The sequence below is a fragment of the Cebidichthys violaceus genome, unplaced genomic scaffold (assembly GCF_023349555.1).
Source record: "Cebidichthys violaceus isolate CVI_PGR_0920_01 unplaced genomic scaffold, fCebVio1.0.p SCAF_6, whole genome shotgun sequence".
NCBI classification, from domain to species: Eukaryota; Metazoa; Chordata; class Actinopteri; order Perciformes; family Stichaeidae; genus Cebidichthys; species Cebidichthys violaceus.
The window spans coordinates 11,385,845-11,413,182 of NW_027176816.1; the positions used below are offsets into that span (position 1 = coordinate 11,385,845).

The 27,338-nt window shown below is 42.3% G+C and overlaps 2 protein-coding genes across 6 annotated transcripts in view; both read right to left on the minus strand.

Moving 5' to 3' along the window:
- Positions 1–4,620: 4,620 nt before the first annotated feature.
- tmem115 (transmembrane protein 115) lies at positions 4,621–10,524 on the minus strand. Its single transcript, XM_068733754.1, has 3 exons — positions 9,179–10,524; positions 7,376–7,740; positions 4,621–5,882 (listed from the first exon to the last, which is right to left on the minus strand). The coding sequence occupies exons 1-3, from the start codon at positions 9,668–9,670 to the stop codon at positions 5,582–5,584; spliced, it is 1,158 nt and encodes a 385-aa protein (XP_068589855.1). The 5' UTR covers positions 9,671–10,524; the 3' UTR covers positions 4,621–5,581.
- A 2,498-nt stretch (positions 10,525–13,022) lies between these two features.
- rad54l2 (RAD54 like 2) overlaps positions 13,023–27,338 on the minus strand; it is a 67,168-nt gene continuing 52,852 nt past the window's right edge. For 4 of the 5 annotated variants that reach the window (XM_068733449.1, XM_068733450.1, XM_068733453.1 and 1 more), the window contains 18 exons: positions 25,347–25,567; positions 24,683–24,865; positions 24,147–24,280; positions 23,337–23,533; positions 22,987–23,190; positions 22,692–22,830; positions 22,323–22,500; positions 21,906–22,124; positions 21,045–21,163; positions 20,696–20,820; positions 19,906–20,005; positions 19,610–19,815; positions 18,777–18,952; positions 17,940–18,136; positions 17,636–17,835; positions 17,344–17,433; positions 17,067–17,162; positions 13,023–16,919 (listed from right to left, as the gene is read on the minus strand). In XM_068733449.1, coding sequence (XP_068589550.1) covers positions 15,850–16,919; positions 17,067–17,162; positions 17,344–17,433; positions 17,636–17,835; positions 17,940–18,136; positions 18,777–18,952; positions 19,610–19,815; positions 19,906–20,005; positions 20,696–20,820; positions 21,045–21,163; positions 21,906–22,124; positions 22,323–22,500; positions 22,692–22,830; positions 22,987–23,190; positions 23,337–23,533; positions 24,147–24,280; positions 24,683–24,865; positions 25,347–25,567 — 3,854 coding nt within the window. In that variant the 3' untranslated portion in view covers positions 13,023–15,849. The remainder of the gene's footprint in view (positions 16,920–17,066; positions 17,163–17,343; positions 17,434–17,635; positions 17,836–17,939; positions 18,137–18,776; positions 18,953–19,609; positions 19,816–19,905; positions 20,006–20,695; positions 20,821–21,044; positions 21,164–21,905; positions 22,125–22,322; positions 22,501–22,691; positions 22,831–22,986; positions 23,191–23,336; positions 23,534–24,146; positions 24,281–24,682; positions 24,866–25,346; positions 25,568–27,338) is intronic. The other variant, XM_068733451.1, reaches the window with a different exon arrangement.

Genomic DNA, 27,338 nt, shown 5'->3' on the forward strand with positions numbered 1-27,338 from the left:
TTTTTTTAAATTAAAATGGTCACTGTTACTATTGATGATTCAGATAATAGTCTGACATTGATGACCAGGTTAGTGGTTGTACTGAGGATTGTGGTAATCTTGGTGTTTATACATTTGTGCCTGTTGTTGTCATATACTAGTACAGTCACATTGATATTTACACTATTATGATGCTGTACTATCACCTTATTTTGTATTACCTAAAGATGTGGATGTCTTCTCCCATTATCTCACCTGTAGTCTGTCCTACATGTATGGTGGCACTTAGTTTCCCCCCTGGGGGATTAATAAAGTATTTAGTATCTTATTAACATGGTATCGTATGATAAACAACTGTATAGTATATTATAAGGTATTAAATATAGTATAAGGTGCAGTGTAATAATAGTAGTATTAGTAATAATAATAATAACACAGTATGGTGAAGTATACCAAGTATATAATATATTATTACTAATAATAATAATATTTATACTATGTGTAATTATTAGGTATAATAACAAAATGTATTGACTGTAATTAAATCAAATTTAATTTTAGTAGAAATATACTGTCTATGTACTACAGTGATAGGTTAGTTATGTTGCAGTACCTCAAAATAGAAGCAGGGGCGCTGTGCTGAGACACAGATTATACACAGAATCCAGTAAATGAGAACTAAAAGGATTTTTGGAGATTTTTTGTATTTAAGCTTTCTACACCCATAGAAACACTTCTACACTGTTAGAATTAGCAGGACACCGACCCTGTCCTATTCATACCAAATGTCTGGTTAAATCACATAGGAAGGGAGGGACAGACACACACACACACACACACACACACACACACACACACACACTTCTTTCAGTTTGTAAATAAAAAAAAATGTTCTAAATAATACTTTTCCTAATTTCTTTGCAACAACAGTAGTAGCATGACGTAGTCTCTCTCTCTCTCTCTCTCTCTCTCTCAGCAACCGAGCACATGTAATGCTGACAATAATGAACCACTCTTTCAGTCACACAATAGTTTACTTTGCTCTCAACTAAAACCCTATGACATATAAAAAATGGCATATTTATGCAATTTTAACACTGTAATCTACAGTGTCTTGTTTTTGTCTTGAAGTAAAAAAATAAATAATATCATGCCTATGTTGTCAATTAATACAGGTGATGTACGTTCCTGTGATGATCGAGGTCATACCACTGAGCCACCACACCACTATCTATCCCACCCTGATAGTAAAATCACATGTACACCCACTGCAGGACAGCAGATACCATGATGGTAACGCAACAAAGACTGAAACACTTGTTTTCATTTCATACAATCGTCTTTTATTTCATATAGAGATAAAGAAATATATCTGAAAACTAAAAACAGAAAAGTCTGTGCAACTGCCACAATGCAGAGAGAGAGAGAGAGAGAGAGAGAGAGAGAGAGAGACAGTCATTAGTATGAACAACATCTGTTGGTGCAAAAGTAGGGACAGATAAGGAAAATTAAAAGTAGTGAAAATTATTATTTATTTTCTTAAAAAGGAAACCATTGCCGTGAATGACTTTCTTTGTCAGCAGCACACACAAACAGAGCAGTCTCATCTGTAATGTGTCCATCATTGTAGGGCAGGAAAACCACTTTCATTCCCGAGTCCAGGCAGGCGTAGCCCCAAAATAAACTACTCGACCAAACAATCAGATTTTCAGGAAATGTGTTGCCTGCCTGGCTGAAAAATGTCAAGCTCCTAGAACACGTGATCATTCCTCACGGCTCATAATCAAACCAAACGATCGCCGACTTTGATGTCGTCACATTATTCATGTCTCGACTTGACAAAGTGTTCCCATAATTGCTAGTAATCGATTTGTACCTCCAAGTGAGGACTGGCAAATAATCAACATTAAACTTTTTAATTGTCAAAGAAACAATTAAAACGATTACATTAAAATTCCAATAATTCCAGTTTACACAAAGACTGGTAAGAAGAACTGGACATCCATCGGACACTTTAGGAAACCAAACAGGGAAAATCTAATTGTTTAGGTAGAAAGCACCTGCTGAGGGTTAAAGGTAGTCAAACCTGCCTGTGGTGTGACTTTGATAATGACACAATATTAATGTACAGGACGACACACTTATGAACCGCGTATGGAGCCATATTGTAATCAAGGGCTCGTCCACCGACGAACCCAGTGATCCACTTATTATCCTCGCCTTTAGCTCTCCTAATCAACACCAACTGTAATTTGGCATTATTCACACAGACGGTGTGTGATTTCATCCCTTTCATCTGTCAGGATGTTTGAAGCCAGAACAAATATAAATACAGGAAAAAACAAAACAAAAGGGAACAGGGATGGAAAGTGAATGGAGGTTTGGCCAGACTCAATCTGTAACTTCAGACTGACAACTAGAACATTCCTACAAGCTCCCGCTGATCAAATTGCACGTTAGAGTGTGTTTTTTTTTCTCTGCACTGCTGATGCAAGCCGTGTCAGCAGCTGAGGGAAGAGCAACTCGCAATTAAAATGGTATGAAGATGACGCCGATCGCTCCGTGACCATCTGTAATTACTGGATGTGCCGGTTTGTTTTGACACTTTTCCTCCACTGCTCCTGTGAACGCTTCAGACGGTAGAAGGCGGTTTGAGATTTCAGATAATTGACGACACTCTGAAGCTTGATTTGACGTGTTTCACTAGAAGAACAGCCCCGCTCATCCAACGCAAACATCTTCTAGTCAAAAAAATAAGAGCAGAGTGAAATGAGGAAGAGAAACACAGGACAGAACACACAGAACTCCATCACTCTAATATGGCTTCACTTCCTATACGTGAAACATTTCCGTCTGGTGAAAAGTGACTTATTAAACATATTGAATCTGAATTTTCCGGACATAATATTTTAAGGAACACACACCGGCAGGTGTCACATAACTGTGGGCTGGAAAACAACAGGGACAAAACTAATGCCATTGCAAGTTTGAATATCAGACTGCTAATGTTTCCCAGGAGCATTCGTTACCGACCTGGTGACATCATCGCTCGTTTCACAGCTCAACACGTCGAGTCACACGCCAGCATTTGTCAAAAATAGCCAATCTAGTGGAGTTCTTCCTCTAAAACTACATTATCAAATGTGTCAGCCAGAGCTCCAGTCCAGCATTAGGACGGAGGCTGTGGGCTAAAAGGTTTCCACAGAATCTCTCAGAGAGAAACCGCGAGCTGATCAGGAATCAGGACTTTTATAACTGTGTTTTCATCTTGACATATTCCGCCATTTCCCCACATATATAACATATGTGTATACAATATTTACATAGTGTTTCTGGGGTATTAAATAAGGTTGTTGATAAACTGTAAACACACTTTGCTGGGTCTTTGTTCACATTTGGAACATATCCAAACAGAATCACATTGACTAGCTCTACTAGCGGGAGATAGATGGCAGAATTATCCCGCTCTGTCTTTTGTTACATTTGATTAGTTTTTAATTTAGGGTATGTCAATTCAGTCAGTGACAAATAAAAATGATCAGCAAGGCCACTGCAAGGTTGTTCTTCACACAACAAATATCAGATTATTAAATATGAAAAAACAGAATGACTTTATATTTTAATTAAACATCCAACAACGTAATACTTAACGCTAACATTTTGTGTAGTTTCTAGATTTTAACCTCTTTTTTTTTTTTCAATGTATCTGAAGGAACCTGCTGACCCAAATTGACCATCATCAATCAGCTTTTTTGTTTTGTTTTCCAAGATAGTTTGTGAAATAAAAGCATTGCTGACCTACAAAGACACAGCAGCTGTCGGAGCACAAACAATCTGCAGCATAATCCACTGGGCTTGTTGTCCCAGGAAGACTAGTGAGCATCATGTCATCAACTGTAATCCCCTCGTTATATATGGACAGGTGAGAATTTGGGAATTTAATGATTTGATCATCACCATAATGACTGCAACATCTGACTGGATGCAAAATAAACGAATCACTGGTAGAATTTATGGAGCTTTTTTTAAACAATTTAGCTGCTGATCAACCTTCAGAGAAAATGATTCACCGCTGGTCGTACTTGGCATTGTGAGTGAAGAAATGAAAGATGTTACAAAGTGCAAAGGCTGTGACTGGGAAACATTTTACAGGCCGATTACTGATCAATGCAGGCGTCCACTGTCCACAGTTACTTATCCTCATGAGTCTGAGACACAACAAAGCAGAGCAGACTTTGACAGAGCACGAATACAAACTATTAATCTGCAACTGTAAACGTAACACCTCATCTCTACCCTTCTCCTGCACGACTAACGATGACTTCTCTGCATCACATGCACCCAGATAATCAAACAGCTCTACAGGATGAGGATATACGTATATATACACGTGTGTGTGTGTGTGTGTGTGTGTGTGTGTGTGTGTGTGTATATATATATATATATATATATATATATATATATATATATATATATATATATATATATATATATGTGTGTGTGTGTGTGTGTGTGTGTGTGTGTGTGTGTGTGTGTGTGTGTGTGTGTGTGTGTATATATATATATATATATATATATATATATATATATATATATATATATATATATATATATATATATATATATATATATACACACACACACATACATACATACATACATACATACACACACACACACATACACACACATATATAAAACACGCCGTGAACATGCACAGAAACAAAAAGGTGTTTTTTGGATTTTGTTTAGTCATTAACAGACCCAGAAGAAAAAGAAATACAGAATTGTTCTCCATTGAATGACAAATGGGGGATTTTAAAAAAGTGGGGACACAGTTTGTTTCTCTAGTCGTTCCAGAGACACCAGCCGGCAAATGAAAATAGTCCGAAAAAAAATTCTCTTCACCGGGCACCTCTTCAAATCTTGAAGTTTTTTATCACAGTTTATCAGCAGGACAGACCTGCAGCAGCTTCTTTCCTCTGCCGACTTTTCATAGTTCCTCCCATACACACCTGGTTAAATATCAAGAACTAAAAGCAAATGTCACTTTCAGACGTTTTTCAGCGCCTATCAAACGAGTAGAGTCGGCCTTTTCATCAAGAATCCAGCGCGAGTCTCCGTCACTGACAGCTTTCTCGTGGGAGATCAACTATGGCTGCTCCAAAAAAGACTCTTTTTAAAAAGACTGTTGTACACCCATTTTGTTATATATTGAGAAAGCAAGAGAAAGCGACACATGAAGCAGTGGGCCGAGGCATGTCCAGGCAAGACAGAATTTCTGGTTGATTTGCGGGTCGGTCGGTCGTATGCAGGAAGAAGGAGAAGAATCGAGTGTCCAGTTGGCCCAACTACACCGAGCATTTATAACCATGTTTGAACTGAGAGCGCTGTACACCTACCGCCCCTTTGGCCTCCATGATGACATTGACAGAGTGTTTGTGAGGGCACGGCCGCGTGTATGAACTGGTCAAACATGTCGTTTGTGTTGCCGTGTGCGATGTTGAGCGTATATTTGTACACTAGTCAAGGCTGCTGAATACACAAGTATACCTGCCAGTGACCTACAGCGGAGTGTTTCTGTACACGTGTGTTCCATTTGTTACGATCTAGAAGGGGCATCCTCGAAGCTGATGATGCTGGACTCCGGGTGCTGCGCTCCACCTGCGGACGGCCCTCCGCTGCTCTGTGACATTGAGGACGAGGAGGTGGAGGAGAGAGAGGCGCCGACGGGCCCCCCCGCTGGTCTCGGCGTGGAGGAGGAGGGGTCACGCCCACCTGGGAGGAGCAGCTGTGTGTCGGTTCTGACCTCGTCCTCGTCCTCCTCGTCGTCCATGCTGGGCCAGGCCGACTGGTCCTCCACACGCTTTAGACGCTCGTTCAGAGCCTTGAGGGCCAGTTGTCTGAAAGGAAGGGAGAATTATGGGTAATTTTTCCCAGAACGATGTACAGCTGCACAACAAGGGAGGCCTGTTTGTCATTGTCTAAACGCTCCTGTGCAGATGTAATCTAATGCTTCAAAAGCATCACTGTGCTTCAATATCTGTATGAAACAAGTAAAAAAAAGACAACTAAAGTGAGTAACCCATCATCAGCTAAACAAACATCGGATGGATAATTTTTTTTTTAATTTTGCCTACTCTTGCTAGTTTTGTCAAGATTACAACCTCTAGCTTAAAAGGTCTCTTGTCTTTCAAATGAAAAAGATCATACTGATGCCACAGCTCTGAAACATGTGGCAGCAGAGCCGAAGCATGCAGACAATAAAATGTTCACATGGACTGAACACGTAACTGCGATGACTAAGCTGTTTCCAACAGCAAGAGAAAATCACAAAAAGGGAAATAACACACTTTTCACTCATTTACTACAAACAATCTTTCAAATGAATTATGCCATTTTTGGAATGAATGAAATTAAATCTCATTTATACTGGAGAAGTACCAATTACTATTTAAATCATCACATGAGGTTAAATTTTCATTTTCATTGACAGAAAGGCCCTAGCTTCATTCAGTTGGCAGCCATATTGAATGTGTGTCATGATTCAATGAGTAGCGATGCAGACTGAAACATAATCAAGTTCAACCAGTTTCTGGATAAAAATGTAATAATACTTGTTTGCTAACTGGGATGTTGCTTAACATGTGCGACTGTTTATCAGCAACCCTTCCCTGAGTAAATAAAACAAAAAACAACATTGTTTCAGTTTCTGACTGGAGTATTGATTTTACCATATGGGTGTGTGTAAAGTATTAATTTCACTCATAGATACTTGCATGCATTCTGGACATTCTATGGGTTTGTAGTGACAATCGTTTCATTTAATTGATCATTATTTTGCTGCCGAACATTTTGTGATATCACAGAAAGTAAATGGATCTTGTGGCGAGACTTTTTTTCTCATCTGCTGATTCCCAAAGTCAAGAATACACTTTAAAAAGTATTTTGTATTAATGCTCAGTGATTGAATTGGAAAACTATTATCTACTAAGATTTTAAGTTTTCAAAGCTTCTAAAATAGCATTTAGACCATTAGGGCAGAACTACTGATGACTACTCAATCAATAAAACCATGATTAATAAAATACCAATCAAAAGGCAGTGTGACCAACATCATGTATTTAATGACACAGATACTCTGGGTCTGAGTGAGCAGAGAATTCACAAATTAAATTAAATTAAATTATTAAATTTATTATTATGATTTATTTTGATGCCAATCGGAATTTTACTGTAACATTTTACAATAGGCAATTGTGTCCACTTGTTTATTGTAACATAAAAACATGATTTTTTTTGTTGTCTCGTGGTGGAGTCGAGGGTGGAACAGAACTGGGCCTTTCTTAGCGAGTTTTCTTGCAGATTTTGTGTTGTTGTTTTTGCTCTGACTCACCTCCTCCTCTCTGCATCTTGTGGGTCGGTCCCTGGCAGGCTGATGGTGATGGAGGAGGGAGCCCCGACGTCGTACCTCTTCACCATCTTCCTGCACACCTTCACCTTCACGAGGGCGGCGTGGACCAGCCCTGCCAGCAGCCCCACGGCCGGCTGCAGCGCCTCAGGGAAGAAACTGGCGAAGGCAAAATGGTCCGACATGTCCCCGCGGCCCCGGCTGTGCCTCTGGTAGAAGCGCAGGTAGACCCAGCCGGACAGGGCGCCATAGCTGTACGCAGCCAGGTCAGCGCAGCTGTCGAGCAGCCCGGACAGGCGCAGCAAGGCCAGGAGGAGGAGGACCAGAGCCGGTGCTGCTTTCAGTCTCACCTACGATGGGAGGGAGAGACAGCTTTAAGTTCCAGTGAACCAGAGTAATCAGGAAAAAGGGACAGCTACCATTCTGTCTACAGACCACAGTGGCTGCCAGCTCCCACAATTCACTCAAGTCAGCCAGATTCAGGAATTGGAACGGCAAACAATAGCTGGTTGCATGCCAGGGTGGAGGGCGGGAGTCATATTTAACGTTACCAGAGTTTTGATGGAGGACATTTCCTGACCTGCTCAGCTGAGATGAGGAGGCTTAGAGTGAAGGATCCCAGTTTTATCCAAACTCATAACAAGCACAAAAAGCAGTCTGGTAGTTTCACAGATACACATTAGGAATGTGTAGCTAATGTGTGCCTCAGCAAAAAAAATAAATCCTTATTCTGACACTCAGTGTAAACTGCTCTACAGAAGAGTATCAGAATTAATCCTAAAATGTAAATTAACAGATCACACTGAGTAGTGCACATTTGGAATCACATGCCTAAACGCAAACCAATCTAACACTCAATGGATTTTAAACCACTGGTTTTTACGCCTTTAATATAACAGCATGATCACTATATTTGACATGTGTATGCTCCAACCCTAAAACACTAAGTGAAGGAAATGCTACTTGTATGTAACAAGAGTTAAAAGCATAAAATCACAATTCAAGAATCTGGGAAGTCATCCCACTGAAAAGGCACATTATAAATAAAATAAAAACGTACACTTCTAAAGTCCTGCAGTAGATATAAAGTAGTTTGTTGTCTTAACGACTGCAGTTTAATAAAGTGTCTTGTTAGGTGTTTTTCACCAAAGTGTTAGTAAGGGGCTTAAAGACACATAACTAGATGCTTTCATCCAAAACCAAAAGCTACAGCCTCAAGGGTGACTGCAACTCCTGAACATCAGAAAGAAACAAAACATCATGGGCTTCACCACACGAGGACTTCTAGCACAAATAAAACTTTATTTATCCAATCCAAAAACAAGCGAGTGAGTATGCTGTCGGTACACATTTCAGCTATCCTTTAAACTCCCCATGCTTCCTTTATAGCTTAAAAACATGAAGTATCTCCAGACAGACAAAGACACAATTGATTTTCCTTATTGATTACATGTTATGTAAATCAAGACATACGATCTGGCACTTTGTCTTTACATAGGGAAATCTTATTGACATTCTATGTTAATTTAAATTAAAAACAAAGAAAAGCACACTTTATGCAATTTAGTGAATAAGACGAGGGGTGTCCTTGATGTGTGATGGCCATGATCTGACACAAGCTGGTTGATGTACACACCTCCATGACCACTGGTTAGGTTTTCAGTGCCGTTTACATTCTCAACTTAACTCTTCACTGGTCTGGTGTTTTTCACAGGCTCAACAGAGGAGCATCTGGCCAATCAGCATCCACACAGAGCAGAAATGACTTGCGGTACATGTTAGCCTCACCTGTGGCACCCTGAGCACTGTGGTGTCCCCCATGGTCTGCTTCAGCGCCACCAGGACACCTCCCAAGAACCCAGCCGCTCCGTAGACGCGCACCGCAAACAGGTAGTCCAGATCAAAGGTGGAGACGTAGGTGAGCAGGTAGGAGAGGCCCGCCAGTAGGCCTGCAGAGACGTTCACCACCGCGAAAAAGATCAGGAGCTCCAGAGCGCCCCACAGAGGCTCCAGCAGACGGCCACAGGCCATGACCGTCCCCACGTTGGCCGCCACACCCCACACGTGCTGCTCCACCACCCCGTGGGTCACCAGCGTCCACACCCAGAAGTTGGGCGGAAAGAGGTAGCCCGGGGTCACCCCCAGCGCGTACGGAGTGTCGACGACCCATGACAGCAGATAGAGGAGGACCACCACGGCACTTATACTTTTGACCACCACACTGGTGCTGGCGAGGGCGGCCAGAAAGTGCTGCCGCGCCACCGGCAGGTAACGATTCATTGTGGTCTGAGCAGATCAGCTCGAGAAAGCAGAAACAGCAGATGTTTGGATGTGCGAAGACTAACAATGCCAAGAAGAACAGGTGACACCTGTAAGTCCTGACAGCAGTAGATTCCACACTTTTCTGTGAGCCTTCATCCGGGACACTGTCGTTGAAAGTGGTTAAAGGTAGCTTCGGTAATCAACACGGCGAGGTCTGTTCCTTCTATTCAAATAAGGTGACACACTTTAGGCAGCAGTAGATAAGCTTGAAGATGTGATAACCTTTAGCTGGGAGACCTTTTGATCTCGCTCCCTGGCTGCCGACCTTCAGTCCGCGTAGACACGAGTAGAACAATGTTACAAGTCACCACCAGCGAGCAGGTAACTGAACAATATGTTTCCGAGTACCAACTTCTTCTGAGGGTCTGGAGTTAGCTTGTAAACACAAGGTAGCTAATGTTAGCTAGGTGTCAAACTGAGAGCGCCTCGAGTTACGCTGCTTTATAACCGCCCCCGTGGAGCAGGAGAGGTTACGTCTTCGTTTTGATAAAACCTGGTGGATTAAACCCAGCCCACGGAGCTCGTGTCCCGGTCCCCTGAGTTCTCTCGGCCCGGTGTCTCCCGGGCTAGCCCGCGGATCCCCAGTAGCTAGCAACAGGCCTTCAAAACAATGTTAGAGACATTTCTGAACCGGCGCCAATTCGCGTATAGCTCACAGGTTTGTCACACTACTGGAGCTTCTTCCGTTTACTGGGTAGTTCTTCCGTGTTTAGAGAGCTGGTTGCCGGAGAAAATATTTAGTTTTTTTGTTGTTTTTTTTATCTTAGCAGGCACTCCTCCCAGGAACACCACTGAGCTACTGACCTGCGCTGTATGCCATCGTCATCAACAATCGGTGAACAAACGTCAAGTCACGTGACGTTTCAACACCAGAGCAGTCTGGGAAACCGAGTTTTTTAACGATTGACACGACTCAGAAGGGTATATATATATATATATATATATATATATATATAGTTTTATATATATATATATATATATATATATATATATATATATAGTTTTATATATATATATATATATATATATATATATATATATATATATATATATATATATATATATATATATATAGTTTTATATATTTAAATATATAGTTGGATGATGTACATCTTTGGTGGTTAATTATTTCAAAAATGATCTTGTTCTACACTGTGGTAATTGTACTTCTCTCTCCTGTGGAAATACTGTATCATTTACAAAGAGTATTAGGCCAAATCAAGTGGTTCCTTTGGTCTCTCCTGAAGCAAATTATACTCTGATAACAACGTAATGAAAAAGACACAAAACAACGCAGATACATTCATTTTATGTTGAACAATTGGAACTCACATCACATTTACAAAAAAGGCAAATCACATACAAATGTTGTAACAAGAAAACATGTGACAAGGACACAGACTGAACAGCAGCCTTCACTCAGAGTTTACAGAAACAGAAAGATAAAGATCACAAGCATCACTGAATATAAACAGAAAAAAACAAGATATTATATTTATTGTTCTTCATGGTACATGCTATGCACTTCCCAAATTTAGGCACTGACATACAATATTTTTACTCATAACTTAGAGACCCACTCTAACAATGAATGTGCAAGTGTAAAGATACAACCACCAGCTGACGACTGATTTATCTCTGTCTATGGCTGATAACGCTAAGTATACTCTGTCTTATATATTTGATTAGGAAGCACAATTTCTTTTTTAAGTCTTAGTTTTAGGCGATCGTGGGTGTGTCATTGTGGATGGTAAATTGGAGCACTATATTTGTGGATTAAGTGAAATCCATAAAAGTGCAGGCGTACAAACAAAACCAAAACAGGTAGTCGGGTTCTGCAATTTAATAACCATGCAGATTAGCTAGTGAGTTGTGTACATTCAGCCATTTGTCTCTGCAAAGCCATCACGGTCTGTGTGCAGGACATTAATCAAATGAAACAAGATACTCCTTGTTATCATTCAGACATTTCACACCTCTCTTTCTGTAAATGGAGGCCGGCGCGTCCATCACATTAATCTGTTTTATTCTCTTTTTGGAGGGAGGTATATGACGCCACCAAAACCACCATAAATTCAACTAACCTGCAAAATAAAGCCTGGTGAATTTTTAGTATTTTTACAATGGTTATTGGTTTCACACCCAATTCGATCAAAATTCTATATAAATAAACTTGTTTATGGAGGTCTCACACATAGAAACCTCACTATGTGAGTGACCATTTCTTATTATATATATATGTATATTCAGTAAGATGTGAAAAGTGGGTCGGTACAATTTAATCCCAGATTTCACCCTCAATGTGACATTCCATTGATTTTACCATTACACTACGAGAAGATAATCAAATATACTGCAAAAGCAATGACATTGAATGTGCTGACATCTATGTGAGTGCAAACAAATAAGACAGGAGACAACAAGGAAGTTCTTTTAAAAAATGTTGGCCGTTCACTGAATAATTGCTTTCACCCATATGGATTACCATCTTTTCTTTAAAAAGTGCCATGTATTTTACTTTTTTTCTACCATATTCAAAGAGTATTTATTGTACATTTCAACAGTGAATTGGCTTTTATCGTTTTGGCTCATTTAGTGTCTACATTCATCTCTTTTTCAAGGGATGAAAATGTCAAACATTATTTAAACAACATAATATTAGGTCTTCATGTGAAACACTTATTGTCGATAATATCTTCAGTGTGTGGTCTTAAAAATCAATTAACAGAATAAAGCACTGTCCGGAGCAAATCCTAGATTCTGACTTTTATATTATGAGGGTTAGAATATTAATCCAAAGGACAGAGAAAAAGACAACACCAAGTACTAGAACGGTACACCAGACAAACTACAGCCGTTTTCTGTAAGTGTTTTTTGAGCTTTTGAGTACTTTTTCTCTCTTAAATGTTCTCTACTCTCCGTTTACTGTAAGTCTGACTCTTGGATCAGATTGCACCTGTATTAATTGACAACATAGGCATGATAGTTGTTTTTTTTACTTCAAGACAAAAACAAGACACTGTAGATTACAGTGTTAAAATTGCATAAATATGCCACTGTTTAAACGTCATAGGATTTTAGTTGAGAGCAAAGTAAACTATTGTGTGACTGAAAGAGTGGTTCATTATTGTCAGCATTACATGTGCTCGGTTGCTGTGTGTGAGAGAGAGAGAGAGAGAGAGAGAGAGAGAGAGAGAGAGAGAGAGAGAGAGAGAGAGAGAGAGAGAGAGAGAGAGAGAGAGAGAGAGAGAGAGAGAGAGAGAGACTACTTCATGCTACTACTGTTGTTGCAAAGAAATTAGGAAAAGTATCATTTAGAACATTTTTTTTTTTATTTACAAACTTCAAAAAGCAAAAAAAGGATCTAAAAGTAATCCAAAGTCATATCCTCAATCCTCAAAGACAGCAGCTTTAATCTACTCCTCGGCGAAAATGGAATTCAGACAGTTGGCTTGGCTCGTCCGATCGAATTGATTTGTATAAATAAATATGTAAATTCAAGTAGAAAGCTGTGAAATAAAAGAGCAGTCAGTCAAATGCAGAGCTGACAACCAAACAATTAAACACTGAGGATACTCGCTTGTTTGCCATCGACACACACGGATATTTCTGGAGATATGGTCATGAACCACAGAAAATAAAGACAGAGACACACTTGATATCATTATTTTCTTTCTTCTTGGACGACGAGTGGTTGGACTGCTTCAGTTTCTGACCCCTTTAATTGTGAATGAGCTTCGTTTACGTGCAGGATATTCCAATGAAGGAATCAGAGCTCATACGGATGAAAAAGGTTTAAAGCTCACAGCTCAGTATCACGTCAATATCAATGTATCCCTGATGTCCTACAAATGGGATAGGATATTAATCGAGCCTTCTTACAGATGCTACCCTGGCTTTTAATGTGCACAGTAATGCACTTATTGTTTGGTCCACATGCAAGTTCACATGTGCTGGGTCATACTCACAAGATAGTCACGTCAAAAAAAATAGAATGGAATAAAAATCACAAGAAACCGAAGGGATTTCCATCTGTAGTAACAACGACAGTAATATGACAATAAAACTAATACAAACAAGATAAAGAAAAGCAACACAAAAAAACAAACATTGTACAAAAATAAAAATGAATAAATATGCACCGTCATAAATAAATACATTTGGTAAATTCAAAATTTTGTAAAAAGAAGAGAACTAAATTTCTTACATAAGTAAACTAAAAAGGACATGGAAAAGAAAGAGCAGGAAATGATCGGTCTTTACTTGACGGTGTTAAGAATTTTATTTTTCCGCCCAAGAGCTGGTGGGTTTTTAAAGCTCTTTCTGGAGCCATTTTGGAGGAGAAGATCTTCCACATGAGAACAGTGCAGAACCATAGTCGATCGGTTTGTGTGATCAGAGGGGATCAATTGGAACAGCAGAACGAGGGTTTATGGTTAATTAAACAGGGAAACTCGGTCACATGAAGCTGTCCCAGCTTTCGAGCGGTCTACAGACGACGTGTACAGGTGTGTGTGTCTCTTTTACAGTGCAGTGTACAGTGTTACCTGCACAGAGATGGACTTCTGTGGCTGTGAGGACGACGTAGAGAGAGATCACATTCTGCTCTACATTATTTGGTCTCTTAAGACATGATCCTCTTTGATGTCTGTCTCCGATGCGCTCGTGCATTTCTCACTTTTGGCAAAGCTACATCGTCTCTCTCCAAAAAAACAACAACAACTGTTGGTTTCACAATAAACCTCTGTTCCCAAAATGAGATGAGACACAGAGAGAGGGAACTAAAAACAGCACAGCAGAGGTGGAATCCGTGTCGTCAGAACAAGTAACCAAACCGAGCAACAAGAGTTTAAATATATCTTCTTTTTTTTTTTAAAAACGATTCCTTTTGCAACCCTTAAGAACACGACACACAGATACGGACACAGTAACGACACAAGCATAACCAAAACCAAGATTACTTCCTCAGGGGTTGTACAAACACAAACAGTATATAGGCTTGAGTGAGTGTTTTGCATCGCTTTTCGTTAGGCTACAGTAAGACTGTGGGTGAGATCCAGAGAGCCGCAGTGACCGCCTGTCTCTCTTCACCTCCCCTCTCTCACAGTTAACATTCAGAAAGATGGAGGCAAAAAGGCATCTATGTTGGTTGTTTCTCCGCTACAAGGAGGACACCTCACAAGAACACAGTTTGTTTTTTTCTTCTCATTTTCACCTGGCTGTTTTTAGGCAATGATTTTTCTTTGAAAAGTAAATATAAAATGCAGAAACGACAAAACAGATTTTCCCACGGCTGATGCCTAAATAGGAGTCTTTTTAAAAAGGCCTGGTTTAAAGGCATTTGATTAGGCATACATTCTTTCATTAGACATTTAAGGTTTCAGTAATTGTCTTCAAAAAGCCTCAACCGCCTCTTCTACAATTTAAGATGATCCTGCTTCTTTTTTTCTTTTCTTTAAGAACAGAAACGTACAATACCCCTGTCCTGGCAGTGAATTATGAAGTTCAATCAAAATGCTTTTTAAAAGTTCTGTTTGATCTTTTTACCATTTGAAGAAATATTCAGTAGCAATATTCGACAACTGACAAACAATACCATTTCAGTTACTGATATTTAACAAATGTTACCACCAGCTAACTCAATTATCAACCCCCCCCCTTTTTTATAAGCAACTCTGCCCTACGTCATCTTTTTAATTAGCTGAAAAAAGCAAAGAGTCCACATTTAGCAAAGCTGCAGAACTAGAGTCTCTAACATCAACACTACAACTAGTGACCATTTGTGGTCACTGCAGGCCCAAACTCAGCAGTTCTAAGTCCAGTGATTAGTATTTCAATGCCAGTTTTGGACAGTAACTTGGAAGCCCAAAGTCTTCGGATTTTTATTTTCTTTTTTTCTTCCTCAGGTTTCATCTTCTGATACCCATCATTAATATTTGTCGCTGTGTCCAGTCTGTCTTCATCCCCATTCAGACTGTTTCTCCAAGGCAAGTAGAGGAAACACTTCAGTGACAGTTGTCTTTCATTTTTTGTGTCCATTTCCCTCATGGCCTGCCTCCCGGCAAACAGGATGTCATCCCGTTTTGATGGTTTTTAAATTGAATCAAACTTGCTCAGACCACCGCGTCATTCGTCTGTCACTGTCCCCTCACCTCAATTACATCGTCATCATCCGAGCTGCTGGCGCTGCTGCCGTTCATCAGCACCGGGCCCCGGTGGCCCTCGGACCGCGCTGAAGGGGAGAAGGAGGAAGGAGAAGATGAGGAGGAACTGGAGGCAGCAGTGGGAGAGTACTGGGAGAGGAAGCTGGCTCCGGCTGGACCAGGGGTGGCGGCTGGACCCGGCAGCCCACCGGGGGGCATCGACCCAGTGTACAGGCTGGCCAGAGACTGGCTGTAAGACAGAGGGAAGCCTGGCAGCAGCATCCCGGCCATGCCCACCATGCTGGGGCTCAGCATGAACGGCGGTAGGGCTCCTGGGACTGAACTGGCAGCTTTGACCGACACCGAAGATGAAGAGGAAGATGAGACGGCAGTCGTAGTGGTCGTCATGGAGGAGGAGGAGGAGGAGGAGGAGGAGGAGGAAGAAGAGGAGGTGGGGACTGCGCTGGCTCCGCCAAATCCGAACAGTTCTGGGTACATGTAACCGGGGTCCCTCAGTTGAGTGTGGGGGGGCTGGAAGTAAGGCGAGCCCGCCCCCATGTAGAGCGGGTGCCCCAGTGACCCACCCAACATGGCAGGGTTGAGGCCCAGAGGAGGGAGGCCGTAGCCCCCGGTGAAGGGGAAGCCTTGTGTGGCCAGAGGGGCCGAGGAGTGTTGGCCTGCAGAGGGCTGCTTACCGGGCCGCTCCTCCAGGGACAGGGTGGAGGCTTTGCGCTTGGAGCCTGTTCTCAGGTCTTGAGCTACAGTGGGCTGGATTACATTGGTCACAGAGGCATCATGGTGGCTCGGATTTCCGGGAGCAAAACCACTCCCGTTGCTGCCATTGGTTGGGGCCAGTTTGGCGGAAGGCAGCTTGTTCGTGTCGCCCTCTGCCGCCCTCTCTGGCGGAGCTCTGGAGCCAGCTCCTGAGCTACCCGTGTAGCGCTGCAACTCGCTGATGATCTCCGGGCTGTCAGGTGAAAGAGGGCGGGGCTGCTGCTTCCTGTCAGGTGACAGGCAACCGTTGCTGCCATTGGTTGATGCTTCCTCTGGTAGGGCCTGAGAGTCTGAGAAGAAAAAACCCGGGGTTAGATATTACATTTTGATAAAGAATTAAACCCTTTAAATGAGCTGGGTTGTCTTAAATAATATCATAATGTCAATAATGTTTTGTGCCTCATCTTTCTACATCTCTGCTTGGAAGTCAGTCCTACCTTTGGGTGGTGCTTTAGTACTCTCCTCTGCAGTCTTGGCCTTATTAGCTGCTCTGATGGCAAAGATTCGACCATCAGACGACCTGATGTAAGTCCCTAAAACAGACAAAGGTGAGGGAAATGATCAGCACACAGTGAAAGCTTACCCTGGCCTGCTAATTAAATGATGCTTGAATGGATCTCAGAGAAGATGCTTTTGCAGCATTGTGATTGCATAATGGCTACAACTCATGATATTCAGCTAAGTATCAAAAGATGTAGTCGAGTGTTTTTGTACCTTTGGTGCCCCTGATGATGTGGATGCTCTCTCCAGCAGTGATCCTGGCCTGGACATCTGTTGAGCTGTTGGTGCCTGGAATCACTATGTCTGAAAGAGACCAAAGAAGACAAATTTACTAAGAGTCGACAGACACATTGATTATTCCTCAGCTAATATCATGACTAATAGATGAATCCTTGGAAAAAAAGAATTAAGAGAATGAAGATTAAGTCAAAATACTGAAGAGATGAAGAAACAAACAAACTCAAACAAGTAAAAATAATATCCAGTACATGTACAGTCGGCCTACCAGAAGTGGTGACAATCCTCTGGACAAACACCCCAGCTTTTTCCAGGCAGTTGACAGGAAAGCCTCCAATGCTGGATTCCGACGAGTCGTTGCTTGGAGCAGAGCCTGCAGACGCCTGCCGGGGGATCATGGGAACTGGAGTTGACTTGACCGGCCGGACACTGGCGACTGGCTTCTCTTCGGAACGAGGAGGTGGACGCCTGAGTAGAGAGTTTCTATCAGTTCATGCCTCGTATTCATGTTTAGATGTTGACGATGAAAACTTTGAAGTATCTTTTTTTAGTTGCAGCTGTGAGTCACTAACCAGTTTCTCTGACTGAAGGCGGGGATGTTAGTGAGGCTCTGGTCACTGGCAGGGTAGTAGTGAGCATAGGACGGGCGGGTGTAGGGCACAGACGCCCTCTTCTCCTCTTCGTAACCTTTCTTTGCTGCTTTCTTCTCTGCTTTGGTCAGCTTCAGCTCCCTGCGGTCTATCAGCAGGGACTCGTGGGGGAATGGTTGCTGGAAGGGAGAATGAAAAAAAATGTCAGATTCAAGATTGTTCATTCTTTTTTATACTTTGAAAGAAGCAGAGGGGCACAATGAGGAAGCCTTCACATGTCAAATAAATTTAGAATGTGAATACAAGTGATAAGTTGAATTTTTACAAGCTCGATGCAGTGAATAAACTGGAATAAAACACATGAGAGATTTGTATGTTAACAAAGCAAGCTTACAAACTTGTGAGCTCTGTTTTTGCTTTAACAGTTCACTGAAAATTTTAATTATGAGGTGACTCACCACCTCTCATTCTCCAGAACCTCATGAGCTATTAAAAACAGTGTTATGAATATAAAGCAAAACATAACTGCAACTGCTTGGCGTAGTTCTCACCTCAGATTTATTCAACAAATAGATTTATATGGATAATTCAAAAGTTTGACAATTCTTGCCATGTTCATTCAAAAACCCACCATAACAAAGTTATTGACTTGAGGACTGTCAATCATCTTGTACAGCCCACTTAAAAATGACACCTGGGTAGTCAATTATAAGCCTTACAAGACCACAGTGAATAACGCAACATTTTTTAGGCAGGGAAACCCACACATGTCCAACTGTTAACTGATGGTATGAGACAGTGTCTCCTCTGTTCACCTACCTTAGTGATCTGGTGAGGATAGAGGTGCAGAGCCTTCCGGAGGACGCTCTCCAGGCTGTCGTGGGGCTGCAGCTGGACCTGGGAGGGGTCCGGCTCCTCCTCCACGAAGTGAAGAAGAGACTCCACCTCCCTCCGGGTGAAGGTCAGCACAGGGTTCAGGTCATCCACCACCCGGTCTTATGGAGGGAATGGAGGGAGAGAGAGAGGAAGTCAGAGAAAGAGGGAGAGGAACAGGACGTTAAATAGGAACAAAGAAGAAAGAAAACAAACTGTCGACCAACAAGGCTGATATCCTACAGCTCTCCGAAACATAAGCGGCCTCAACGTGTCTGTCTAGCCAGTCAAGGCTAACAGGAAACACTTGAGACCGTTCACTCTGCCGGACAAGAGCCTCTCAGCAGAAGAACTCTTGTGAGTCTGATTACTGAACAGAAATGAAGGCAGTGATGTTCACCATACGGTATATTCATGAGAAAAAAGACAGAGTACATAATATTTGTATATTCAAGATGACATTTAATTGGATTGAGCTTATTGTGTGTTACTGTGTTTAAGATTTTCTTTTCTAATCGGTTTTAAATGTGGTTCAGTCAACAACAAAGAAAATCTATGTTGGTTCGTGTGTTGTGATTGTGCTGCTATTTTGGCCAAAAGCAATGATTGAAATAAGATAATGCTTGTATTTGTCGCCCATCTGTAAGGAATCTTACAAACGTCCACCAACTCTACCACTCTCTCTTTGGTGTGAACAACAGGAAATGAAAAAACACCAACACATTAGTTGAATTCTTTTCTAAAAGGGGAATTCAAACATAATCCATTTTGCGACTCACCTGACATGCCCTGTTTAGAGATCTGGCGGTCGTAGATCTTCTTCTCCAGCGTGAAGTCGCACACCAGCCGGTAGATGTGACACGGCTTCTTCTGCCCGTAGCGGTAGACGCGGCACACGGCCTGGGCGTCATGGCACGGGTTCCAGGAGGCGTCAAACACCACCACACGGTTTGCCCCAATCAGGTTCACGCCCAGACAACCAGCCCTGACGCCCAGAGAGGTCAAAAGTCGGGTTATGTCCTGACAATCCACATCCATCATCATCCATTAATATGACTGATATTGTGTGTTTTACCTAGTTGACAGCAGGAAAACCCATGCCGACGTATTGGACGGAGCGTTGAACTGGTTTATAAGCCTCTCTCTCTCTGAGGCAGTTGTACTTCCATCCAGTCCTGCAAGACATCACACAACCAATAGAGAGTCAGGACAGTCCTGACTAACTGGCTGGCTTCACTATATAGTGCAACTGTGTCCCATTTGATTCTCCTCCTACTATTATATGTAATCTATAGATGAAATAAGACAACAAACGTGTGCAGAGGACACAAACTCAGAATAAAGAGAATATATGTGCAAAATAAGATAACCCTGACGTAGTTAAAACTCAATTCACTTTTAATTGGCTAAAAAAGAAACTATGTGGATACAGCTCATATTTTACACGACTAGTCTTTAAATATCCCTGAAAAACACAAACACCAACTCTCTAAAAGCTGTGAATTCCTTTCAGAACCATAGACCAAAGTCTGGCTTTTTTCAAGAAACGCCAGCAGATGGCAGCACTGATTGTAAGTCAATGAGAGAAGCAGAACCACTGCACAACCATTGAAGTCAAGAAAAAACAACACATTTATGAGTATGTTCCAATATTTAAGGACTGTGGACAGAAAACATGACTGATAAACTTACAGGAAAGTTAGACCACCTTCACTGTGCTAAAATATATCCTTTCAACCCATCTCCTCCTATTCCAAGTCCCCTCGTCATGAGGCCTTTATAGCAGGTTTCTAGTTTGGGATATTTATTGAACCAAACACTGAATCATGAACAATATCTTTACAGTATACTTTTTGATCACTCACTGTAGTAGTTGAGGTTGCGGACCCATTTCTGGTTGGGTCTGTCCCTGCTAGACGTGTTGGGCGATGGGGGCACTGGTCTCTTAGCCAGAAAATCCTCAATCACTGTCAGTGTGGACAGACTCTGACTGCAGAAGGCAGACAAAAGGGCAGAATTAAGGATCGGATCACATGCAAGAAAGGATCAGTAATGTAAATGTAAAGCAAAGTAGAATTTAGCAAAGTCAGAAAAATAAAAGCTGAGAAAAGGACAAGTTTGAGGTGAGGTTTGCTTCCCATTTCATAATTTCTTTAGCTATTAATAGCTTTTGTTTATTATATATACAAAGTCTGGTGTTGTCTGATCCCATACCTGAAGACGAGGATTTTGTCTCCCTTCCTGACACTCTCCTCTATCAGGTGGAAGAGCAGCATCATTTTTGCTGAGTTCTCCAGGTAGCCGGGCCTGTAGTCGTACAGGATGTCCTTCGCCTGGCCATGTGAAGAGAGGGACTGTTAGAACGTAATGGACTATTACACAACACCACCTTTACATAGATCAGCTGAAGAGATGTGGGCCTTATTTAAGCAAACTAAGACTGACTTCAAAAAAGTAAGGTTTGCAAACCTTAACAGGGGAAACAACCAAAGCTGTGAACTCTATTGAAATGCTCAATTTAACACTATTCAATTCAATATTTTGTGGGATTTTGATACAAAAGTGTCTCATGATGCATCACCATTAATTTAGCTATATCCCTGAAAATACTCAAGTCCTCATAGTTTCCAAAAGTTCCTAGCAGAATGTTTAATCACACATCAAATACAACTCTATCCAACAAGTGCAAAAAGGCTTCAGAACACATTATGGCCCCATGCGGCCTAAATGTCAGGAGAAGATAAGTGTTGTGATTTTGCAGACTTTAATAGGTAGAAATGATGTACTGTGATGTACGTTGTTGAGTCCAGCTTTCTTGGAACTGGATCTTTGTTTGATTAATGGATAGTTCATATTTCTATTTGTATTTCTCTCCTTTATACTGTGGGTGGCAGCACTGAACCGACAGAAGCGTCTCAACGAGGGGGAACATAATGTTCTGCTTACAACCTCACTGAGATTTAGGTGGAAAGCATTGATGTTCTTAAAAAAATGCAAAGTGCAGCTTTATGTTAAAGGAAGCGTAAATATTGAATTAGTTTAAAAACTCTTTTGCATTCCAGTCTTTCGACATACCCATTCGTAAGTGATGACCTGATTGGCTTTCTCCTGCAGCTGGTTAAGACTTAGTCCACCAATGGGGTTGGGGTTCTCAAGAGGCTTGGACTTTTGATTGGGTGCGGTTGGACATCGGGAGAGACCTGTGGAAGTGATGTCATCAAGGTCCAAGTCCTGGTCACTGGCCAGGTTTTCCTTCTGTAAGGCCTCGTACAGCACGTCTGGATGGTTCCAAATCTGAAGAATAACAGGAGATCAGTGGTGTGAAAACACACTCAAGGTAGTAATAACTGGATTTAGTATGACAAATACACAGGAATTTATCTTGGTGCAGAAAGATGTTGACTTTTGAATTTTGAAGAAATCTGCCAAAGATGTTAAATATATGTCTTTTTGTATCCAGGTAGCTTTCCACACACATGCACTCCTCCTCACCTTGCAGCAGACGCAGAAAGCCTTCAGTGGGTTGAGGCTGAGCCAGCCGGAGTTTCCTGCCTCTCTGAAGCGGTTCATGAACTCTGTGTAGAGCGCCCTCTGCAGGGGAGACAGACGCACCAGGATCACATGCTCCTCTTTAGAGGGCAGCTGGTCCTTCAGGACATCATGACCTCGCCTGGAATGAAGTAAAGTAAATGTCAATATTTGTGAAATGTTATTCAAAATGAAGAATAGTTGGGGAAATTCTCAGGTTTTAAGAGAGACAAAATGTCAATAGAACCTTTGTGTTCTCTGTTAAATATTTGAGGGAGGTCAAGTTGTGTTTTCTGGGCAGTAGTTGTGGCTTTATGAAGGCAGCCGTCTCACCTCTGTACGAAGCCCTCCAGCAGGCTGTGCAGGACGTGGCTCCTGTACCTCATCAGCTGGACGTCCTGAGGCGTGCTGTCCACACACTGCCCGTTCAGAATGGGACGCTCAAACATGTTACTGAACTCCTGTCTCGTACCTGAAATACATATCGGATGTAGAATCTGAAGTCAGAAGATTAACAGGAAAAAGGAAGGACCAATGCAGTCTTTTGATGACAAACATCTTCATGCTAATTTCAGTGAGCGCTTGTTAAAAACAACCCCTGAAACAAAATGCTGATCACGGCTCGCACCTAAGAAGTCGGGTCGGACAAAGTCGACCATGCACCAGTACTCGATCAGGTTGTTCTGGAGCGGATAGCCGGTCAGGACCACGCGGCGTCTGGTTTGGATGTTCTTCAGAGCCTGCGACGTGCTGGCGTGGCAGTTCTTGATGCGATGGCCTTCGTCACATATCACCACGTCTGGACCAGGCCGGGCCAAGGCTTTCTCGATACCTGGAGGAGGAGAAGAGGCAAAAATATCTTCAGTGACATTCTACACTGGTGCTTTTAAAAAGTAGCATATATTACATGTCTTTCCCATATTTCCCCTCCATTTTTTACTTCTCCTTGTTTCTCCCTCTCCTCTCCACCTTTCCCACCTTTGAGCAGTTCCTGCTGCCTGTCCTCTTCATCCAGGTCGATGACGACAGGTCCGGTTGTTTTCTTGCTCTTCTTCTTCCTCCCAGCCACAAAGCTCTTCTTCATCGACAGGAGGCGGTACATCTCGTAGCCCATCAGCAGCACCCCGCCGTCTTGAGCCCAATCCTCCACCACCTTGGCCCTGCTCACTGTGTTCCTGGGGGACGTAAGAAAAGCTAAGTCATTGTTTGTAAAGCGTATGAGAGAGACGGAAGGGAATAAAAAAAAAACCCACATTATCTTGTATGAAAAAGAGTGAAGTATTGTAATCAATCTAATTGTAATAAATTACCAATTAATTACCATTTAATAATGATTTCAGAGTATTGCTTGGACAGTAGTAAAATGAGGTAACCGTGTCACTTTTAGTAGCATCTCTTCTTTCCTCTCTAATCCACAAACACACACACACACATGCACGCACGCACGTGCACACACAACGCATGAGAGAGTCAGAAAATCTTTCCAGCAGTGGCAGCTGTCAAAAAGAGGATGATGGAGAGACGGAAGAGAGGACGAGCCAGATCGGGATAAAGTGCAGAGGCAGGTCAGGTCAGACGGTCAGCGTTGTCTTTTTTTAGAGCTAAAGAAAGTCTCTTCACTGTTTTGCATGAATGCTATTGCATCCAGCCTTTTAAAATCAACCAGTGACCCTGCTGCATGAGTCTGAGGGAGATACTGGATTTAAAAATCCTATAGAAAGTATTTTATTCGAAATCAATACTCAATAATAATCAATAATAAAAAAAGGTCTTGTTCCCGTTACTCACTTGTGTTCGTCGTTGAGGATGTGAACTTTAAAGGCACGAGGAGTCACCAGTCCCGGGTCGGTATCTGGAGGTAACGCCTCCGGGGGTGGGACCCACATGTTGAACTCTGACAGCCAGTTCTGCAGCGTGTTCACCTGGGATGAAAGTAATGGATAAATAATCTGAGTCAATCTTCAATCATCACATCTTCCAGTCTCCAAGTTGATTTTGTTCATGTCTAATCTAGTGCTGAAATGATTCACTGACCAGGTTGATGGAAGAAATATTTTACTGATCTCTCATTTTAGAGGTAAAAACATCAATGACGAATATAATTTTTAACGATTCCTCAGTCACATGTCCGAAATATTAATTCACACATTTATTACCATAAATTTGATGGCAAGCATTTTGTGCCCAAGCTCTTAATCATTCATATTGCCTGATTTAATCAACAGCCTTATTCACTGATCATACTGTGTGTCTAAATCTGAGCACGTATCGATCCGATCAGTTACATTCCCTTGCATTCCAACATTAAGTCCACGGGTGCTTACAGGTACGATAGCGAGAACGGTGTGAGCCTGGGTGTGTCTCAGCAGGACGTCGATGAAGGAGATGACCTGCAGCGTTTTGCCCAGGCCCATGCTGTGAGCGAGGATGCAGCCGAATCCGCTGCTACCGCCGAACCGCTCCACCGACTCCACCAGGTTGTCGTACAGGAAACGAATTCCGCCGATCTGAGGATGAAACGGGACGGAAGGTGAATTAATGAGGAAAGAGAGTGAAAAGAAGAGAAGGTGGGGACAAAGAGATAGTTAGAGCCATGGCAATAAGAAAAGCGAGCGAGATGGTGAAGAAAGAAGGAAGAAAAAAAAATAAAATCAGAACTCGGAGGAAGCAAGACAGAAGGTCGTGGTGAAAGAGCTGTGATATCTCATTAAAACTGAATGAAAAGATCACACTCAGCAGGCTGTCTGTCACTTAAAAAGGTCATGAAATCTGAATAAAAAGGTAAAAAAAATCTATATTTTGAAGAAAGTCATTTTCACAGTATGACAAAAAAAAAAGGCAGATTTGGACACATCAATGAAAAAATTTCTTCATTGTTACTTATTGATTTTACAACATTCAGATACTTATTTCCTTACATACATCCCAAAGCAGTGCAGGACAAAAAGCACCAAGTGTTTGCTTTGAGTGCAGCAGTAACAAAAATACCTGGTGAGGTTTGACTGCTCGCGCCAGCTGAGGCATCAGGAAAATGTCCTGCTCCGCAGTCGGATGGTTCAAGTTGACCAGCACCCGGCCCTGGGGGTCCGGTCGGTTAAGGGCGTCATTGGCGTGCGCGCCGCTCGGCTCGCTCTCTTCTTCCTCGACGGTGAACTTTCTGCTGACGTGTTCGGAGGTGTCGTCCTCGCCCGAGCTCAGATCTATCACATCTGCACGGGTGGGAGGAGATTTAGGTTTACGAAAATGACACTGCAAATCTTGCAAACTGTTTTTCCACCTCAATGTTCAGAAAACCCATTTTGATCTCAGACTGACAACTCGATTAAAAAAGGATTTTACCTTGCGTTCACAGATGTATTGAAGCAAATTCTCTCACACTAACTAAAAGGTAAAAATGGAGAAATTTTAGAAGAAATTCAATTCAACAGACTGATCCAAACAGAAAACTTAAGGCAGTTTTACGGCAGAAAAACTATTTGTTTTAAATGGCCTTGATACATTCATCTCAAGTGATGTGGTGAACATGATGTTAAAAGTCAACGGTATCAAGTGGTGAAAGTTACACAAGCTGGCGGCCTGCGAGGGAACGGCGGGAAGAGGTGTGTGTGTGTGTGTGTGTGTGTGTGTGTGTGTGTGTGTGTGTGTGTGCGTGTGTGTGTGTGTGTGAGTGTGTGTGTGTGAGTGAGTGTGAGCTTATATAACTGCAGTGAATGGCTGGTTATACAAGTAGGATTAGAGTGGAGGGGGAGACATTATGCAACCCCAACTGGAAATGTCACTGTGCCACTGTGAGTGTGTGTGTGTTCGTTTAGAGTGTGTGTGTTCTGTCTCATAACCAGGATTAGCCAGCTTTATTGTTCCAAAGACCCGCTCTGCTCTGCCCCGCAGACACTCTCTTTCTCTCCCTTCATCTCTCTCCTCTCTCCGTCCGTTCTTTCTCTCCTTTGCTTTGGTCTTTTTCAGCTCCCAAATCGACATATCTGTCTTTGTTCATCCAAAAGACGGGTTAGCTAACTCTGACCCTCCGGAGACCGTTCATCGGTCTCTCTCTCATCTGTGTGCGTGTTTGTGTTGTAGGTGTGTGTGCCTACAGTTTATATTAGTCTCCTTTCAATGTAGAACGTATTTGTGTTTATTCCCGACTGAGTGCGTGTGTGTGTGTGTGTGTGTTTATCCTTGAATGTTTGAGTGGCTATGAATGTGTTTGTGTGTGTGCGTGTGTGTGTGTGCACTTGGGCAGTAAGGGAACGGTACATGATGTACCCTGAGGAGGTTTTAAATATTCTGATGCACATGGCTGCTAATCTGCGAAAACGCCACACCCACCTAACAGGAACTGTGGTGATTTTTTTACTTTCATTGTTTAAATTTGTACAGGGAGAATTTCAGTAATTGGGTTTAAAAAGAATTCAAAGAAATCCAAGTTTTTGTTTGAAATGAAGTGAAACGTATATAAAGTGGGCGTATTCCCAAGCCCCCTCCAGGATCCTTGCGAGAGTGAAGAGCTGGTCCGTTGTTCCACGGCCAGGACGGAATCCGCATTGTTCCTCTTCAATCCGAGGTTCGACTATCGGCCGAACCCTCCTTTCCAGCACCTTGGAGTAGACTTTACCAGGGAGGCTGAGTAGTGTGATACCACGGTAATTGGCACACACCCTCTGGTCCACCTTTTTGAACAGGGGAACCAGCACCCCGGTCTGCCACTCCCTAGGCACCGTCCCAGACCTCCACACAATGTTGAAGAGACGTGTCATCCAAGACAGCCCCTCCACACCCAGTGCCTTCAGCATTTCTGGACGGATCTCATCAATCCCTGGGGCTTTGCCACTGTGGAGTTGTTTGACTACCTCAGTGACTTCCACCAGGGAAATTGATGATGCTCCCCCATCAGCCTCAGGCTCTGCCTCTACCATAGAGGGCGTATTAGTCGGATTCAGTGCTCCTTCCAACGCCCGATTACCCCCTCAGTTGAAGTCAACA

Excerpts from the sequence above, each read along its gene's own strand:
- tmem115 (XM_068733754.1), bottom strand. The coding sequence starts at position 9,670 with ATGAATCGTTACCTGCCGGTGGCGCGGCAGCACTTTCTGGCCGCCCTC. Across the intron at positions 7,741-9,178 it reads CAGTGCTCAGGGTGCCACAG|GTGAGACTGAAAGCAGCACC; the intron begins GTGAGGCTAACA and ends CTCCCATCGTAG. Across the intron at positions 5,883-7,375 it reads CAAGATGCAGAGAGGAGGAG|ACAACTGGCCCTCAAGGCTC; the intron begins GTGAGTCAGAGC and ends CCTTCCTTTCAG.